Below are 15,519 nucleotides of genomic sequence, written 5' to 3'. Positions count from 1 at the left end.
GTTACAGCTTTGCGATAATGAAAGCTATGTTCTGAAGTTATCTTCAAGTCATACATATGGCTGGTCACTTTGTGGAACATTACCAAACAAAAGTATTCTGGAATTCTGGCAAATTGAAACCCTTAGTAGTAGTAGTAACGTAGTAGTACTAATGAGTACATGGGTTGCTTTCTTGTTCTTTTCTGAGCTGGCCATGTGGTACTAGTTAAGCAGTCGGTACGTTTACCAGACTTTTATTAGTCATTTCGTAAATCATACATAGTCTGGGCATGAAAAAATTGAAACACCACATGCTGATTTTCCACCAAAACACGACCTTTATTATATAATTACGAATTGCCTCACATTGTTTTATAAAATTCATTGATTCCAAAGCTGATACTATCCGACACCACGATTTCCACAGTAGTATCAGCGCTATTTTCTTAACTACAAGGATAAGTCAAGTTACAAATTTATCACACTGCTGTAAAATATGGATAGTTTCTTTAGATTGCTTAATAAAATACAGATTTAACTTTCCGCAGTTAGATTTCGTGACTTCATTCTAAGTCTATGTACATGTTTTCTACATCGTAAAAGAGCAGAACTACACTGGCGTACATTTTGTAAATCCTAAAGCTAATGTTTCAGATATAGTTCAGCGCAGACGAGCGTTAAAATATTACTTCAGACATGTTATGCAGTCGAGCCTCTGCCCACTAAGCTTAATTGTTTTGAAACAACGCAGTGTTTTCCGCAACTGTTTTAAAAGAAGACAATGCACGTGTCCTCTTAGGGGGCTGTCACATTTGTGAGCATTTGAAGTCCGTATGAGTTCCGCATTGACATTTTATGGCTACGGTCTTTGAAGTTTGCGGCCGAAGAAGTCGTTTTGTTTCGATAACCAGGCTGCACAACGGCACCGGTGGGTCCTTATAGTTGGTAGGTGGGTAGAGGCAGGGATAACGAAGGTCAAGGTCGATAATGGGCCTCCTAGCTGCTATCTATGGTACTGCAGCAAAACTACCGGTTTTGATAAACGATGGGTCAAACCTAAAAATAACTTTTTCCTGTAAACTTTAACCTTAGAAAACAAATGTCACTGCGCAACTCATATCGACTTAATTGATAAAAGCATGACTATATGACTGTCCCCTTACGTAATGTTACACCAAAGAAAGATTCTAAAACAAGATGGAGGACCTCTGCTCGTCGTCCCCGACCTGTTCGAAGAACATGAAGTCGATGAGGAAGAGCGCGCCCAGCAGCGTGGCCTTGACCTTGACGTCCAGGTCCATGGGGAACTCGATGCCGAGGTTGTCCGCGTCCGTGAAGGCCTCCTTCAGCAGCCCGCTCCACTGTTTGGAGATCTTCCCCACCTGTGGACAGACGTCGTGTTACTATTCCAATGCACATGTACAGTATTCATTCATGGCTGAGAGAAATCAGAATCTGATATAATTGACGTGACGACTAGGTAGCCTGTGTTTACACTGTCTCTCACTGGCTGGCGGAGGTTAATGACCCCTTCCCTGAGATATCCGTCTGGCAGGCTGCTAGGAGCGCGATTTAGTCAGACTAGATGACTAGGAAACCCAGTGATATTTTTTCTCATTATAACTGGCCTCGTGTTAGCGCAAGGCGTAAATTCGCGTGGTGTTGGTGTTTGTGTGTTTGGCCAAGAACCCAGAGGTCCTAACTTCGAATCCCATGACATGCCACCGATGCTGTGCTATTGAAAGGTACTTTACACGACTTTCCTGACTCCACCCAGGTGTAAAAATGGGTACCTGACTTTGGTTGGGGAGTTAAAAGCTGGTGGACATCAGAATTCAAGACGTGATTCTATCTCACTGGGCTGCGCCTAATTGCGCCAAATTGCGAAAGTCGTTCGGAAATTAAGTGGTGCCAATTTCGTTGTCACCACAAATTCGGCAAAATGTCACAAAGCGGCGGAATCAGTGCAAATCTCTTTTCGACGAATTATAATTAGTTTTTTATTTTATTTTATTCAGTGACAACACTGCGATTTCCAATAAAATTTTGTTGCCGAAACTGAGAATGTGACAGTCCGGGCGTGGACGTTGTAGAGGACACGTATCTTTTCCGTGCCGGTACCGGTGCTATAAGTTGTTAACGGAAAAAAAAGACAATCCCTACCTACCGACCCTAGTTTTTCAGGATCGTAATCTGAAACACGAATTTCTTTCCCATGTCTATTTAATACAGGAACATTCAGAAGCACATGACCACAAACCTTCTGTCCTCCGTCGGCTGACAGAACCCAACAGAACTCAAAACGGCTATGGGACTACCTTTACCTTTTATATATGGTTAAACCAAAATCAGTCGGTGCTAGATTAGAACAACATGATTAATGACATAAACACGTGGCCACGAACCTTCTGCCCCCCGTCGGCCGACAGAACCTTGAAGTCGACGTCCCCGCAGAAGGAGCAGCTGAGGCACGGCCCCTCGATCTCCAGTACCGTCTGTCCGGAGGCGTCTTCGATCGTGAACTTGGGCAGGTACGGGTGCCAGCTCTGCTTCACCCAACCGATAGTGTTCCCCGGCGGAGCCTGCACCTCCAACTCCTACATGGGGTATCAACAGTACTGATCTATGAGATACATGTTAACTCCTATAGGATAACAACAGTACCGGTCTATGAGTTACAGGTTGTTACAGGTAAGGGTGCCAGCTCTGCTTCACCCACCCGATAGTGTTGCCTGGTGGCGCCTGCACCTCCAACTCCTACATGGGGTATCAACAATACCGGTCTATGAGTTACAGGTTAACTCCTATGGGATAACAACAGTACTGGTCTATGAGTTACAGGTTGTTACAGGTAAGGGTGCCAGCTCTGTTTCACCCACCCGATAGTGTTCCCCGGCGGAGCCTGTACCTCCAACTCCTACATGGGATAACAACAGTACAGGTCTATGAGTTACAGGTTGTTACAGGTAAGGGCACCTCCTACATGGGATAACAACAGTACCGGTCTATGAGTTACAGGTTGTTACAGGTAAGGGCACCTCCAACTCCTACATGGGATAACAACAATACTGGTCTATGAGAGTGGATGACAAAGTACTCCAGCCATCACTAAACAGAGACGGTGGGCGTTATAAGCTTCCAGGCACGTTTGACCGATTGCTGACGTCATGTATCCGTAAAAGCACGTGTCACTAAAGTCACGTGTCTGTAACTCTCGCGAGTCTACGTTCGGAAGTGATTGGTCATTGTTGATCCTGAAGAAGGCGACAGTGGTCGTTGAATATTAGATCTTTTAAGAAGGTTTAAGAAAGTTTACCATTGTATTATGATTATTGCCAACACAGATGAGCTTCCACGATGACAATGTACTTTGTACACAACCAAGCAGTGTTTCGGCAGTGACCGTCTGTCACCTTCCCCAGGACATTATTGACCTGTAATCTCCAGATCTCTTCGGGGGCAGAGAGGTATCCAACCGGCCAATCCAGTCGTACAGGGGCTGGCTGAATATTGTTTGGCCGGCTGGATACTGTTCTCCCCCCCGACATGTAACTTAGGAGATTAACTAACTTGTTCTATTGCGCACTGCAGCTATAGGGGTCGCTACTGACAGATGCGGTCCCCACCGCGAATATTTCAAGAATTGCAGTATTCTTTCTATCATTTCCCCACCTGCAGACAGCAGACGGCCCAGCAGTTCATGCAGCGCAGCGGCCGGCTGAAGTGGATGACCTCCTGCTTGTTGTTGTCGTAAACCTTCATCTCGAACGACCGGACGTTTCCACAGCACTGGCGGGAACAGCAGTCGTTCTTCTCCGCAGCGAAGTACACCTTTAGCAAATCAGAAATAGGTAACGTTAAACCTAATTGTCTTTTTTTCACTCGGATGAAAGATGTCGGAAGGATATCTGAATGTCTGTATTTCTCATATTGAGTATATTAGTGTTTCATGCTGTGTAATTCCTTCAGGCATTTATCTCCATATATGGGCATGAATATGCAATAGAGATTGCTACAATATTGTAGTCCAGTTGTATACATTAAATTGAAATATTATCTTCAACTTCTGGATGACTTATCATCATGTAAACCTAAATAAACATGCTAGAAAATTGGGAAAGCTAATCGGTTTTCTTTGATATGTAATTGGCGTCCATCGTTGTATGTTTATAATTACTGTCAATTAGTCCTCATTTATCAGTTTTGTGGTTGCCCATGTGTATCAACTACTGTATGCTTTTGTGCCATGTATATGTCTTTTGTATTATCTTTTTCTTTAAATCAAACTAAAAACAAATACTTCAAAGCCCACCTTCTGTCCCATGGAGTTCTTGATCTTGTACTTGTTGTTCCCCTCGATGCCGACGAAGGCCTCCAGGAGTTCCACTTGTTGTTTCACCAGCAGCTGGTCGATCTGGGGTCAAGAGTTGAACACGTTTTATTTTTTTTAGTATAAAGGTTTTTCTGAATGTGTAGTAAAGACTGTACTTCTTTTTGTAGTAAGCATTGTACATGTACTTCTTTGTTAAGTTTATTGATATGTACGCTTTCACAATGTATATCTGTATAAATACAATAAGCCTCCTTCGCTATCCATGAACGCCGTCCCTCGACTACACAACTCCCTTTAGAGAACCTCCCCCCCCCCCCCCCCCCAATATACTAGTATACGCCGCTGTCATAGGAAGTCTGCGAAGGAGGCTAAAATACAATATGGTGCTGAAAATACCCGTGGCCTTGTACATTGTAGTCTTATTTTTTATTTACTTCGGCCGAAGCTTTAAAAAATGAGGAAGGAAAAAAATGAGTATTCCTACCCACCGACCCCAATTCTGTCGGTACCGTCACCGGAAAGACAACAGTTTTTCTTCGGCCCGACCATGATCCGGAGAAGGTTGGGGAGTGTCGGGAGACAATATGGTTGGCCTCATTTACTCTCCAAGAAGAGGTGTGAGTCCGGCTGGTTTTTGACGTATTTTTAAGTGTTTTTGTCGGGCTTTCTACTTTATCATGTTTCTTTTTTGTTGTCTATAACCCACATGTAGTTATAGTACCTTATAGAGACACAACAAAACATGACAAAGTTGAAAGCCCGACAACAATCGTCAAAAAACAGCCGTACCCACTCCTCTGCTTGGAGAGTAAGCTACATTGTAAGTGTGGCAGGCCTTGGGGCATAACCTTTCTCAAAAAGGATTGCCTCATATACCACTCGGCCACACCCAAGTAATGAATAATTCATGCAGTCGGACGGGTCCCGTGGTGACACAGTGTTGTACACAGCCCTTATGCTGCAATTACACAGGACCTGGTGTTCGTGTTTATGGGTGCGACATAGTTGACAATTTTGACACAGCTCAATTATACTCAAGTATTTCAAAGACGTCAAAGCTGGCGTTTGTGTTTACAAATAGTTCAAGATCTTGACCTTTCAGAGTCTCATCTTTTTATAGTTCCATACCTCACGCCTCGACGAGCCTCAATGTATACGGTTCAGAGGCTATGCAATATTTACGTCACCACAGGGGAGTGACGTGTTGTTCTTGGTCTTTAGCTGCATGAACCACAAGTTGTAGCTCTACATTTTTACAGTCTCTGGGTGGTTTTGGGTACACAATGTATGAAAGGCGCCTTTTTTGATGAAGTGTTAGCAAGTTTAAGTAGAGGAGCAAAATAAAGTGCCATGTTGGGTCGACTTAAACACATCGGTGGCATGTCACGGAGGGCACTCTAGGCAAAGCACCCTATAAGGTAACCTTTACGCCAACATGACGCGCACTTATGATAACTTAAACCTTATTAGAAACAATCCCCAGTCCCCCCAGTGTACTAGCCTCTACCAGGCTCCACAGGTCGCTGGAAAAAATCGTAGAAATTAGCCAAATAGACGGACAACATACCAGAGAAGAAAGTCCGCTGTAGAAGTTACGGTTTGGATGGCATATTGGACCCTCTCTCCGTAGCCAACTACCTTAGTATACTATTAACTCTACCTGGCCAATTTCTACTATATTTCTAGCCATCCGCGGGGCCTGGTAGAGGCTACCAGTGTACGTCATAGCCTGGAGTCCAGCCTTATTAGCTTTCCGTTCGCTACTGCCAAGCGAGGAGCGGAGCTTGGGTAGCGAACGGAAAGCTAATAAGGCTGGACTCCAGGCTAGTACGTCATACAAGTTGTACCCACCTAGCCTGAGTACCAGCCTCCGTAGTGACCGCTGGCTCAAAAAATTTCGCTTGCTAACCACGGATAGCAAGCGAATTTTTTTGAGCCAGCGGTCACTTCGGAGGCTGGTACTCAGGCTAGTACCCACCTGTGCGAGGTACTCCAAGCCGGGAGGGCAGCCGACGGGCGCCCGGGGGGCCTGCATCCACACCTGCCCGGGCCCCGCCGCCATCTGCTGCGCCGACACGGCAGCCACCTGTGGGGGGTACCCTTGCTGAGGGGGTGGGTACCCTTGTCCCTGCGGAGGGGGGTACCCGTAGCCGGGCTGTTGTGTGACGGGGTAGCCTGACGCCATATTTCCTATGTCTTCACCACTGTGTGCAATGGCAGACAACAGTAGCTGGTGCAAAGTTGTTCAACGGGTCTGTAGTTAGCAATGCGACGCTAGGTGTCGCTTCTTCTTTGGCATACTTTTGAGGCTTGAGCACAAACACTGGTCTCCGTTGCAGGCTCCCTCCGGCTGTTTTCTTTTAATTCCAGTTTTCTTATTACATTTCATTCTTCTTACGGGCCGGCCCGTAACACGAAAAGATCTTGTTAAGAAAACGGGAATTCAAAGAAAACAGCCCGAGGGAGCCTGCAACGGAGGCTTCATAAACACGTAATCGCGGCGCGTTTTGTTTGTTTTGTTCGAATATGAGATCTCCATGAGCGTTCAAGTTTTACCAAGGAGGTTGGTTTTACAAATTTCACACTTTTTAAAGTTTTTAGTTGAGACTTGCTCAAATAGATAGCTCTCATGTGCTCAAGCCATGAATGTAGGATCGGGAATATCAATATAATGGGCTCTAATGATGACTTTTTATGAATACAATGCTTTTGATAAAGTATTCACAGAGATATGGTCGATTGAAATCAGCTTTCCGAAGTTTTTGTGCCATGTTCATTTTGGTCGCTAGGGGAAGCTTTACGTTCTTTATGACTATAACACTCCCACCCCTGTAACCCACATGGTACAGTCCACACACCTGATCCAACATGGCGGACTCTCATCACGTTTCGGGAGAATCAAGTTCATAAAAACCGGCTTTGGTATGTTTACAGGACGTTAAATTTCATTTTTGTGACCCTAATCACATTTTGGTGTTTTGTAGGTGCTATGGAAGGGATAGTTCTAGTTGAAAATGGATCTGTGAGTGTGTGAGCGATGACCACATAGTTTCGGAATGTGTTTTGTTTGGAGGTTTTGTTTAAACCTAAAATAAACTTTGGCGTTTCAAAGCATATTTTCTGTTTAGCAACAAACATTTTTACATTTTAGGTTGAGGTTGGAAATATGAGTTTGAAGGGCAACGATTCGTGGGGTTTGTAGGGCAGACATTTATATGTTCGGGAGACAAGAACTTTAACGACATAACAAAACAAGCATACATTATTATTAACGTTATAAAAAAAATTATAGTGATAACTAACGTAAGTACTCTTTCTAAATAAAAAGGTCCAACACCACAACAAACCAGCCAATTGCGAGACTGTGTCTAACATGCGAGAACGAATTCCACTTCATAATTGGATAAAGACCGACAAAAATTGTTACACGTCTTAGGTTTAAAAAAAGTGCTGAGCATCGGCCATCGATATTTCACTTAATGTATACAAGTCTATTTCTACTAATATTGCACACTTGGCATCATTTTTTCAGCTTTATTGGTGGTCAAATGTGTCATCCACTAAGACGATGTTGAGACAGTAGAACCACATACAAAGATGGCGTCTCTATGAACCGGTCGGTGCGCTACTACTTCAGCCATGCCAGCGCCACACTCATGCTCAAGATGAAGGAGATCCGCAAGATGCACGTCAGCGTTCGCTCTCTGAGCTTCCTGCCCAGTGTGGTCCTCCTGGTCGCCATCTCGCTCGGACTCTACACGCGATGGGAGGCCACAGAGGAGGTCTTCATACTGGTGGTGGCGCTCGGGGGACTGTTTGTGTTCGCCATCGCTGCAGCCCTACACTACTACTTCAGGTAGGGTCAGGCTTTTACTTATATATCCTGCCCAGGCTGTTAGCTACATGTAGCACTAGCAGGGTGTCAGGGCATCTTTTGGACCCCCTACGCTACTACTTTAGGTAGGATCAGGCTTTTACTTAGCCTGGTATCCAAAGTTCCAAACCTATTATAGCTCCCAAGTCTCCTCTCCCCAAAAATCTCTGAGAGGAGACTCAGGAGCTGCTAGTATATAATAGGTTTGGTTAACAGGCTAGCTTTTACCTATTAAGTTTTATGTCCCAGTTTTTTTTTCTAGAAAAATTGAACAAGAGGGAGCACACACTGGCGAGGCAGCGAATTCTATGTCCTATTTTAACCTCCTTGGTATTTATGGAAGAATTGATTGCGGAAGGCTGTATGCTGGGGACTAAGCTAGAATCTGAATTCGACAAGGGGGCGCTGGGCTGAAGCAAGAGGGCACAGCGCCCCTCTTTCCCAAATTACCCATGTATGCTATGCAGGTCAAGCAGGGCGTCAGGGCATCTTCTGGACCACCTACACTAAGAAAATTACACATAGAAATATGTACATACTCTTTCCCAATTGCTGAGAGCTAAGCAGAGAAAGTATTATGAACCATTTTTAAAGTCTTTGGTATGACTCAGCCAAGGATCAAACTCACAACCTACATGTACTGTGTGCAAGGCAGACACTCTAGGCCATTACACCTACAGTGAGCTAAACTGGGATATCACTGACTTTTACTTTTTTTCACTTTCAGTATGGAGTACTTCGGCGAGAGCCTTGCACACCTGTGGTTCGGGTGCCTGCTGGGGATGATGGCGTTCACGGAAAACGAGAGTTTCCGTTACGACGAGAAAGAAGAGGTCATGAACATCCTGCTTATGTCGAGCGTCGGCCTGTCGCTGTTCTGGGCGATGGTAGAGAGAACTTGTAACTACATCACGTACACCTCCAAGCTTCTCACCAACAGCGAGCTGATGGAGACAACGGGATTCGCCACGGCCACGATACTACTCGGACAGAAGTGGGCGGACGTGTGTTTCCTTTCGGTCGCGTTCGCTTTAGGTCTCATCGCCATGCGGAAAAAGGCTCTCCTCGCCGTTCCGAACTTCACCATCTTCCTGGCGCTGTCGGTGGCCATATTCTTTCCCGCGCTCAAGAAGACCATCAATCCGTACGCGGCGTCGTGTTTCGCCGGTCGTCTCTGCATAGCGCCGCTGTTGGACATCTATTTCTCCAACCTTACGACTGTAGAACGTTGGCAGTGGTACATATTTCAGAGCAAACACGTCAAACGATTTGTGATCCTCGTCACCGTGGTGGTGGACATCACCTTCATGGTGTTCTCCGGTATGATCGTGCAGCGATTCCAGGAGTTGTTCTTCGTGATTCCCGGCTTTGTCATCTTCGGGATCCTCTGGGTCTGCTTCCACATCGTGTTCATTGTGACCTGCTGGGTCTTCTCGCGGAAGCTGAACGAGTGCGTGCTCGTGTACAAGGCGTACGGCGAAGACACCAAGAACATGACGCGCATCATGGCCTCGAAGGGCATGCGACACTTCAGCCAGATATCGGAGAGGCTGGCGCTGTGTACGATATTCAGCACGTGGATGCTTGCCGCGGTGTCGTGGCAGACGACGAACACAATGTTCTTCTCGTTCTTGTTCATCGTCCTTCCTGTGGAGGTCACGATCCACGGACTGCTCCACGACCTGGGGAGGAGCATAGGGGGAACGTGCATCGGATACGCCATGGTGGCTCCGTCCAACTCATACAGGTGAGAGTCTGAGTAAGAATTGTTCGTTTGTTTGTATTGCATACCTAATCTCCAAGCAGATCTATAGGTTGCATAAAGACCGTATCAAACTGGCAGAGGAAGTATGTTTCGCACTACAAGCTTAAGCTCCTTCTTCCAGTTGGATACGGTCTTTGCAATCTATTGGGTCTGGTTGGAGACTATTGCATACCCGGTAAACCGCCTCATGGCGTAACACACCAGGTTTGTAAAATTGTACTGAACACTACAAGCTGCATATCCGAACAGATCCTAACTAGTAGTTGATCCACTCACACCTGGATGCACCCCTACTCCATAAGAACTAGTGTGGTGGGTTCTTTAACGTCCTCCTTCCCTCCAAGGCCATGCAAGACCACACAAGCCAGTCCAAGGACATTCTTGAGTGCCATGCAGTGCTTCTTCAACTATAGAAATGTGGCATCATGTTGGTGTAACGGTAATGTAATAGGCTCGTGGACTAAATTTACCTGTTTACATTTGTACAGCCCTGAGGGGGATGTGATCCTCCTTCCGTCCAATGCGCTGCAAGACTACATGAGCCAGTCCACGGACATCCTCAACTCCATGCAGCACTTCTTCACGCACCATCTCTATTTCTGTAATAGTACAAATGTGCTCTTGCTTTGCTAACCAGACATGTGTTTTACCATGAATATATATAGCCCTGAGGGGGATGTGATCCTCCTTCCGTCCAATGCGCTGCAAGACTACATGAGTCAGTCCACAGACATCCTCATGCCACTTCTTTAACTGTAGAAATGTTTCCTCTTGTTCCTATAATGTTAACCAGACTGTGGTTTACCAAGAATATTGTTATATTTTTTACAGCCCCGAGGGTGATGTGATCCTACTCCCCTCAAACGCGCTGCAAGACTACATGAGCCAGTCCACGGACATCCTGAACTCCATGCAGCGATTCTTCACGCACCATCTTGTGGAGACGTTCGGCTGCGACTACTCGACAAGCGGCCTGACGCTAGAGTCCATGGAATAGTCGCTAAGAGACTAGATTTACCTTTTTATAACATCCTCCTTCCCTCCAAAGCCCTGCAAGACTACATGTGCCAGTCCACAGACATCTTCAACTCCATAGAAATGCGGCATGGTGTTGGACTGTAACGGTTAGGCTCTGGGACTAAATTTACATTTACCTTTTTATATCTTTTACAGCCCCGAGGGTGATGTCATCCTCCTCCCCTCCAACGCGCTCCAAGACTACATGAGCCAGTCCACGGACATCCTGAACTCCATGCAGCGATTCTTCACGCACCATCTCGTGGAGACGTTCGGCTGCGACTACTCGACCAGCGGGCTCACGCTAGAGTCCATGGAATAGTCGCTAAGAGACTAGATTTACCTTTTTATAACATCCTCCTTCCCTCCAAAGCCCTGCAAGACTACATGTGCCAGTCCACAGACATCTTCAACTCCATCGAAATGTGCATTAGTGTTGGTGTAACGGTTAGGCTCTCCGACTAAATTTACCTTTTTATATCATATACAGCCCCGAGGGTGATGTGATCCTACTCCCCTCCAATGCCCTGCAAGACTACATGAGCCAGTCTACGGACATCCTCAACTCAATGCAGCGATTCTTCACGCACCATCTTGTGGAAACGTTCGGCTGCGACTACTCGACCAGCGGGCTCACGCTGGAGTCCGTGGAGTCGAAGCTGAAGGCGCTGTTTGAGCGGCACACGCCCGACGGACCCCGCTTCGACTCGTACGTGGTGTACTACAGCGGACACATGCACCCCGGCGGGGACCTGGCACTGTCTGGTATGTACAACTACCAACTAACACGTTCAGTTATACATTGTCTATCAATGTGTAAACCATTTTGTGCCATTTTTCCAATTGAAATTTGATTCAGGCAACAAATCATGGCCAGTTCATTCACTTTGCAAATACCTTTCGCAGTTTGGTCCAGGGAGTAATTGAAAATAGTAATCACAAACAGGTGTTAGTAGATATGTTACATAGCAATGCTTCATCTCTCCTTGCACCATCCAGGCACATGTTACTGTCTGTATTAGATCTGATTTCTTCAGTAAGACTAACTAAGAGAAACTGAAAGTTTATTGTATGAGCAGCAGAGGGTATATCTTTTACCTTGCAATGAATTGATAAATACAAGAAGTTTTTTGTACACACCTCAGGGGTGGAGCCATTTTACCCTTTGGTGATTTTACAGTACCTACGTACATGTACATACAATGTACTAAGGTATACTGTTGTGTATTTTACCTGTATATCCTTATTCCATCCTTCCTCATATATATGAGAGGTTTTTGACACACCTCAGGGGTGAAGCCGTTTTATGTCTGTTGTGTACAATACCTGTATATCCTTATTCCATCCGTCCTCATATGAATGAGAGTTTTTTTTACACACCTCAGGGGGGAGCCATTTCATTACAGTTGAGTACAATACCTATATATCCTTATTCCCTCCCTCCCTGCTACCAGGTCTTAAGTCAGCAGGGGACGCCACACCAGGTTGGTTGGACTGTACTGTGTGTTGGGTCGTAATGGTTTAGACATGGTGTGGTGTGGTGGCTTTGTGTGGCTCATTTCCATGCTGTTATTTTCCAAGAAAAAGCATAACTCTTTTTGAAGGGAGTAGTATGTAGATTTTACATTGACAATGGCCAAATGATATTGTGTTGGGTCGTAATGGTCTATAGGCATATGGTGGGGTGGCTTTGTGTGGCTCATTTCCACATTAGCATGACTTCTATTGAGGGAGCGGTGTATAAATCTTATATCATATGGAGAGTGTTTGTGTGCAACATTTTGTTGGGTCGTAATGGTTTAGGCATGGTACCAATCGATGTGGAGGCTTTGTGGAGCTCATTTCCCCCCAATGCCATTGTTTTCCACAAAAGAACCTTTATCAAAGGGAGTGATGTATAGATCTTCCATTGATGATAGCTACATGCTATTGGTAATAGTGGTATATTTTCCTGGAGTTAAACTGTGTCCTGTCTATTCTACAACTGAGATATTCTGTACAGAAAGCGCCTTTTCTGAGAGTCGGATTTTGGTTTCGTTTCGATTGTGTTTGTTCTGGTTGAGAGTGTTTGGTAATTGTGAAACTCAGGCTGCTGAAATGTAAGTTTGTCGTACAGGACCTTTGGTTGTTTCACAGGGTGAGCATTATTCGTCTAAAAGTGGCAAGATTTTTATGTTAAATTCTGTCCCTAACAGTCACATGACAAATAGATAAATTAGTAATATGCATGCTCATGAAGTTACCCGGAGTTGAACTGTTTCCTGTCTGTTGTAACCCCTGCAGGCACGGCGTCGCTAAAGCTGGACACCCTGCTGGAGTGGTGGAAGGAGACCAACAGCGACGCCGGCTCTCGACTCATCATCATCCTCGACACAGATAACGGCCAGCCCTGGGTCCGACAGGTCAGAACTACGTTTAGTTAACATTCCTGTATTCATCATCCTCCTTTAGGAGGCCCGACTTGCTCGGTACGGTACCTCCCAGCATCGGCCCTGCTATTCTAGTAGCCAAAATCAAGGGCCAGAATAGCAGGGCTGATGCTGGGAGGTACCGTACCAAACCGAGTCGGGACTGCTGGAGGAGGATGGTGTTCATGTGTGTTACATGGAGTTACATATTTAGTTAGACCAAGGGATAGAGGAGGTAAGAGAATGTATAATGCTTGAGATGAAGTTATTTGCTGGAGAAGTGGAAAGAGACAAAAAGTGAACACTGGACACCAATAACGGCCACCACTGGGTCCGACAGGTCAGAACTGTTTGTTTAACATTTGCCATGGAATTAATATATAGATGAGATGAGATAAGGTATATGCTTAATATGAAGTTACTGGTAAGAGTAACACACACCCCTCCCTCAGCTAACCAACATCATCTTTGTTCCCAGGTAAGGAGGCTAGACGGTGTTTACGTGGCCATCCAGTCCTACGTGCAAAGTAAGCACGACGACCCTGAGACAGCCGTGCATGTATAAGGGGGTGAAGTGTGCCATCTCAGATTGTCTTGTTTGTCTTTGTTCCCAGGTAAGAAGACTGGACGGTGTTTACATGGCCATCCAATCCTACCACCAGAGTAGAAGAGAGGACCCTTATAATTAGAATACTGGCCATTCATTCCTCTGCTAACTGACATCTTCTGTGTTCCCAGGTAAGAAGACTGGACGGTGTTTACGTGGCCATCCAATCCTACGTGCAGAGTAAGAGAGACGACCCTGAGACGGCCGTGCAGGTCGGGGAGTTCACCAAGGAGTGGGTCGCGTACAACTGCAGCGACGACAACGTCGGGATCAACTGGGCGGCGAACGGCCGGACGCTCAGGGCCGTGTACGCCGTTTCCCGCTGCTGGACGGACTTCAACTTCCACTCGCCGTCGGAGGAGGATGTCACGCAGCACTGGGAGAGCCACTTCCCGCGGGCCACGCGGCCGCTGGTGAGGGTCGCCACGTGGTGCCAGGGGGGCGAGGTCGAGCTGCTCTGCTGCTGCGATTGGCTGGTCAAGTGTCTCAAGAGGAAGAAGATGCAGTGGCTGCCCCCGGTACTACTGAACACGGGGCACGGATTCAAACTGGTCAGGACTAAAACTTGAACACGGGACACGGATTCAAACTGGTCAGGACTAAAACTTGAACACAGGACGAAGACTTAACACAGGACTAAGTAACCTGGCCAAGACAAGCTTTCTTTTAGGCCACACCATCTTAATTTTTTGGTTAATGGATTTTTATTTAAAAAAAAAAATATTTGAAAAGAAAATCCGTTAACGAAGAAATTAAGTTGGTGTGGCCTTAGATACGATGATAACCTGATGGTATATATTGCACAGATGTGTTGCTTTAATTCTTTGGTCTAACGTCATCGCGATCGCTCATATTGCGGATCCTGCTTGATCCAAGTCTTGATGTCATTGACAAAATGCTACAATGTAATTTGAGCCATGCTGAGTTGTGCTGCTTATATCGTGCCTCTATGTTCATGAATGTAGAACTGTTATAGTGATTTAAAATCTGTGTGGCTGACTAGAATGTGCACAGAAAAAAGTGCTTGTATTAACGGTTAATAACCCTACTCGAAGTGTCAATGCTAACAACACCTGGCCAATGGCTGATAATTGCCAATATTTTCTAAACCAGTGTGTGAGTTAAAGGTCACTGCCGTTCTGGGTGCCCCATATGGCACCCTGGGACGGCCGTCACAGCGTGTTCCTGTGCACATTTGACACCGTCGAAGTGTGCTGTGTGGCACGCTTACATAGCTTGCCAGGTGTTATGTCACTGTGAACATCAAGGTAAAAGTGGGTCATAACTGTCATTCACATATTGTATTAGCCAATTTAAACTGACACTAGAGGCTTGTGATTGGTCCACATGCACAGCCTGGCTATAGATATTGTATGCTCCACTGGGGCAGGTTGTGATAGCTGGACATGGAAAATTCTATCATAATGACATTGTGGAAAATAAATCTCTACGCCTGAGTAAGATATGGAGTTTATTTTAAAAATCCATTTAAAAATATGGAGGTAAAAATCAGCACAGGACAAAAAAAGAATGAAA

The 15,519-nt window shown here is 45.6% G+C and overlaps 2 protein-coding genes across 4 annotated transcripts; one reads left to right on the top strand and one right to left on the bottom strand.

The window, feature by feature from the left end:
- Positions 1-294: 294 nt before the first annotated feature.
- LOC136434431 (phospholipid scramblase 1-like) lies at positions 295-6,559 on the bottom strand. Of its 3 annotated transcripts, none has more exons than XM_066427224.1 (6): positions 6,291-6,559; positions 4,292-4,393; positions 3,652-3,810; positions 2,831-2,896; positions 2,385-2,510; positions 295-1,361 (listed from the first exon to the last, which is right to left on the bottom strand). In XM_066427224.1, exons 1-6 carry the CDS (start codon positions 6,495-6,497, stop codon positions 1,167-1,169), a joined length of 855 nt encoding a protein of 284 aa, XP_066283321.1. In that variant the 5' UTR covers positions 6,498-6,559; the 3' UTR covers positions 295-1,166. The 3 variants fall into 3 exon arrangements, with proteins under 3 accessions (XP_066283321.1, XP_066283320.1, XP_066283318.1); XM_066427223.1 differs by lacking the exon at positions 2,831-2,896 and adding an exon at positions 2,671-2,736; XM_066427221.1 differs by lacking the exon at positions 2,831-2,896 and having other exon boundaries at positions 2,385-2,576; positions 6,291-6,558.
- A 566-nt stretch (positions 6,560-7,125) lies between these two features.
- On the top strand, positions 7,126-15,440 carry LOC136434428 (transmembrane protein 168-like). The gene is made up of 8 exons (XM_066427218.1): positions 7,126-7,234; positions 7,845-8,168; positions 8,914-9,933; positions 11,459-11,733; positions 12,423-12,452; positions 13,252-13,370; positions 14,115-14,653; positions 14,756-15,440. The coding sequence occupies exons 2-7, from the start codon at positions 7,921-7,923 to the stop codon at positions 14,550-14,552; spliced, it is 2,130 nt and encodes a 709-aa protein (XP_066283315.1). The 5' UTR covers positions 7,126-7,234; positions 7,845-7,920; the 3' UTR covers positions 14,553-14,653; positions 14,756-15,440.
- The last annotated feature ends 79 nt before the right edge of the window (positions 15,441-15,519 follow it).

Source organism: Branchiostoma lanceolatum, chromosome 5 (assembly GCF_035083965.1).
Source record: "Branchiostoma lanceolatum isolate klBraLanc5 chromosome 5, klBraLanc5.hap2, whole genome shotgun sequence".
In the NCBI taxonomy this organism is placed as follows: Eukaryota; Metazoa; Chordata; class Leptocardii; order Amphioxiformes; family Branchiostomatidae; genus Branchiostoma; species Branchiostoma lanceolatum.
Note: the sequence above shows the minus strand (reverse complement) of the source record. Positions and strands in the feature narration are given on the sequence as shown.

Bases quoted from the DNA above. Each gene is read 5' to 3' on its own strand.
- LOC136434431 (XM_066427224.1), bottom strand. From the start codon at position 6,497: ATGGCGTCAGGCTACCCCGTCACACAACAGCCCGGCTACGGGTACCCC. The intron at 2,897-3,651 runs GTGGGGAAATGA...TATCCCATGTAG, and splicing joins GGGCCGTCTGCTGTCTGCAG to GAGTTGGAGGTACAGGCTCC. The intron at 2,511-2,830 runs CTGTAACAACCT...TGGCACCCGTAC, and splicing joins AACAGAGCTGGCACCCTTAC to CTGCCCAAGTTCACGATCGA.
- LOC136434428 (XM_066427218.1), top strand. From the start codon at position 7,921: ATGAACCGGTCGGTGCGCTACTACTTCAGCCATGCCAGCGCCACACTC. The intron at 8,169-8,913 runs GTAGGGTCAGGC...TTTCACTTTCAG, and splicing joins GCCCTACACTACTACTTCAG to TATGGAGTACTTCGGCGAGA. The intron at 13,371-14,114 runs GTCAGAACTACG...CTGTGTTCCCAG, and splicing joins GCCAGCCCTGGGTCCGACAG to GTAAGAAGACTGGACGGTGT.